General features: G+C 30.9%; 1 protein-coding gene across 1 annotated transcript; it reads left to right on the top strand.

Annotated features, from left to right (window-relative positions):
• The first annotated feature begins 281 nt into the window (after positions 1 to 281).
• LOC136039109 (protein FAM200A-like) lies at positions 282 to 650 on the top strand. Its single transcript, XM_065722593.1, has one exon. It carries the CDS (start codon positions 282 to 284, stop codon positions 648 to 650), a length of 369 nt encoding a protein of 122 aa, XP_065578665.1.
• The last annotated feature ends 3,378 nt before the right edge of the window (positions 651 to 4,028 follow it).

Raw genomic sequence — 4,028 nt, 5'->3', positions numbered from 1 at the left:
AACAGCCTCTTATGAGGCTTAAAGACAGCTCAAAGTTTGTAATACAACTGGACGAGTCGACCGACATTTTAAAAATGGCACAGTTGTTACTTTTTGTAAGATATATTTATGAGGGAAGCATTCATGAAAATATACTGTTTTGTTGTCCTCTGGAAGGCAATACTCGTGGAAAAGATATATATATATATATATATACATATATAAAAGTAAATGAGATTTTTGAAAAAGTAGGATTAAATTGGAAAAATTGTGTTGGTGTGTGCACGGACGATGCTGCAGCAATGACCGGACAAGATCTTGGTTTTGCAGCATTTGTTAAAGCTGGAAATGATCATATTACATTTACACATAGTATGATTCACCGAGAGGCACTTGTTGTTAAAAAAAAAATTGCACCAGAATTAAACACTGTGTTTTTTGATGCAGTCAAAATCATTAACTTTATTAAAAGGCGAGCACTTAATAGTCGATTGTTTAAAAATTTGTGCATTGATATGGATTCGGATTATACAAGTTTATTGCTACATGCTGAAGATAGGTGGCTATCAAGAGGTCGAAGTTTGAAACGATTATTAACTTTAAAAGATGAAGTTCTTATATTTCTAACAGAGCAAAATTCTAATTTGGCCGATTATTTTCACGATAATTAATGGCTTCTCAAGCTATGCTATTTGGCAGATATTTTTGATAAAATCAATGATATGAATTTATCAATGCAGGGAGTCTGCGTTAATATGTTTATGTTAAAAAATAAACTTGAGGCCTTTGTTAAAAAAATTCTTATATGGAAGAACAGAGTGGAAAGTGGATCGCTCGAAATGTTTCCATTTACTGGCGAGCATATAATTAGTAACAATATTTCAAAAAAAGATACTCCTATAACAAAAATTATAGTTCATCATTTGAAGGATATGGAAGTTTACATTCATAGGTATTTTCCTAATGATATCGATACACAACAATGGATTTGCAATCCATTTTCAATTGAAATGGAAGAAATTAATTTTTAAACTTAAAATCACAAGAAGAATTTGCCGAATTAACAAGTGATACTACCTCACGACTCAGATTTTCTCGAGTGCCTGTGCATGAATTTTGGATAGAAATCAAATCAGAATATCCCCTACTATCGGAAATGGCAATAAACAAATTACTGCCATTTTGTACAACATATTTATATGAATCAGCCTTTTCCACATTAACTTACATAAATTCAAAATACCATTCAACTTTAATAAACGTTGAAAATTTATTACGATCTGCACTAACTCAAATTGAGCCTAGATTTAATTATTTGTGTAAAAATAAACAATCACATCCGTCACATTAATATTGTTTGATGTTAATAATCTGTTTTATTAAAAAAATTGTTACAAAAGTTAATTTTTTCTATTAAATATATAGATATAGTTTTATGTTTTCTTATAAAAAAATTGTTACAAAAGTTTATTTTTTCTATTGAATAAATATATATATATATATATATATATATATATATATATATATATATATATATATATATATATATATATATATATATATATATATATATATATATATATATATATATATATATAGTTTTATTTCATTCTATTTATTGTGTTTTATTGCGACCGATATCCCGTCAACGTATGTGAAATGAATGGGTGCGTATTCTTTAATCCTTATTTTATTTACATTGTAAGATAGTCCAATATTACATCTACATCTACGGTTAATATATATTTTATTATATGGAGGAGGGGGTCGTTTAAAATTTCCTAAGCTTGAAGGGGGTCACTATATAAAAAAGTTTAAGAAGCCCTGCACTAGATTACGAGAGATCCATAATTTATAAGATATGCGACAGATATCCAAGAAACGGTTAAAATAGTTTTGACATCAAAGGCTCTAATTTTCAATTGTTTCTGAGTGTATAAAAACAGGATATACTCTATATTGCAAAAAAGTAATGTCTGAATAAATATAGAAAAGCAGGAAATGAACTGAACCAAGCTGCAGAATTTCCTTTGCTTAAGGAAACAGAATTATTCGTATTTATTTATTACATGTAATGAAGAGTTTTTGTCATGTATTAGAATTTGTAATGTGGGTTAGTGTCCTTTGTTTTCTTTTTGTTATTTTTAGTGATTACTCTGTCTATTGTATCTTTTGACGGGCAATAAATGAATAATAACAATAAAGTAAATCATTTCGTTCAAAATCATGCCCAGGTCCATAGTTTGGTATGGGGTTTCCTAATTTGCCCTAGTATTAAAATTTCAAACTCCCATCTGCAAAAACTTGGAATTTCAAGTCAAAATTATTAGATAATTATTTTGTTCAACATAGTTGAAAAGTCCAATAACTTTGTTTTTGAGGATAATGCCACCCCCTAAAGCCCCTTGGGAAAGTTTTTTAAGTCATAAAGTTCGTCCATTGTTTACGTATAGTATATCTTATTTGGAAGTATAAAGACATTTTTCGGGGTGGGGGGGATTTTACGCAAGATGAGTTTTCTTTGGGGACAACTTTCAATCGGGAGGGAAGTCCCCGGGGGTGAACTGTAGAATTGAAACTTTGTAGGGGAGGAATTTGCCAAGATTCTTGTACAAAATTGTTTTTATTTATCTTTGCCAACTCAATTTTATATGTTTAGATATTAAGTAGAATTGTCCAAAGGAAATATTTGCCTGGGTTAATATTGTCTATACAATCTTTCGGTAGGTGTTGGGATTTTTCACGGGAGAAATTTTCCTTGGGGGAGTTTTTCACAGGAAACATTTTCTAGAAGGATTTTTTTGTAGGACGACTTTCGACTAGATAGTTGAGGGGGGAGGGGTTATTTGTGGGGAAAATATCTAAAGAGGGTATTTTTTGGCATGATTTTAAAACAACAAGAAACAACAGTCTTCTTTAAATAAAATTGGGTCAAGAAAAAAAAATTGCAGCAGAAATCGTCCACAAGAAATTTTCTGGGGATACTTTTCAGCTAGAATGAAATTGTCTGGGAGGAATATTCCTTGTGGCAGGGGAGGAAGTATTTTAGGCGGGAAGAACTTTTTATGGAGGGTTTACTGTGAAAAGGTGGAGCCTTTTATGCAGGGGGGAAGCTTGATTTCCTGGTATTTTTTTTAAAACTATCAAAAATTAAACTAAAAAAGCAGGTTTTCTTCAACTGAAAGTAAGGAGCAACGTCAGAACTTAAACCGAATAGAAATTATTACGCATGTGGAAGGAAAGAGGGTTACCACCTTCTCAATACCTTGCTCTTTACGCAACTTAATGAAATTGTTAAGATATTGTTTTCTTTTATCTAGCATACCAGCAAAACAGCATATCATTATCGGTTTTGTTTATTACAGTTTTACATTAAAAAAAAAAAAATCTTGTGTATATGCTTTCAGCTCTTAAAAACATTATTTTACCAACTTTATTTTGTGCTGCCAATGAAGCCTTTTTATGCCCATTATTAATATTACACCGTGTAGAATTGGTGAACTTTCCTGAGGAAATTTAAAACGGGGGAGGGCTTTGTGAAAATTAATGTCTAAATTTTGTTTTAATTTTCATTTACTGCGAGCCAAATTCGAACCTGCTTTGGTTTAAATACGTTCAGAAATTAAACGACAAAATCTTTCTTTGTTGTAACTTTCAGTTTAAAAAAAATTAATTAATAGTCTTCAAGATCATTGACCATTGCACATACAGAATTGTAAGATAATTAAATGAAAAAACAAGTTTTTTCAACCGAAAGTAAGGAACGACATTGAAACTTAAAACGAACAGAAGTTACTTCGTATATGAAAGGGGCTGCTTCCTCATCAACCTCATCATTCCCTCATCAAAGTTTGACTCTTTATCTCAACTCTTCTTTTTAAAACAGTAAAAAACTATATTTGAACCTATATTTGAACCAATAGCTCTCGTTAAATTTCTTTCGGACGCATTTGGGAAGAATACAGCGCGGGGGAGGGGTGGCTACCAACCGATCCCTTTTACTCTTATAAAGGGTACTAGAACTTCTGATTTAAAATCTAATGAGCTCC

Source organism: Artemia franciscana, chromosome 19 (assembly GCF_032884065.1).
Source record: "Artemia franciscana chromosome 19, ASM3288406v1, whole genome shotgun sequence".
Classification (NCBI taxonomy): Eukaryota; Metazoa; Arthropoda; class Branchiopoda; order Anostraca; family Artemiidae; genus Artemia; species Artemia franciscana.
The sequence above is the reverse complement of the archived record's forward strand: the minus strand, read 5'-3'. Positions and strand labels throughout refer to the sequence as shown.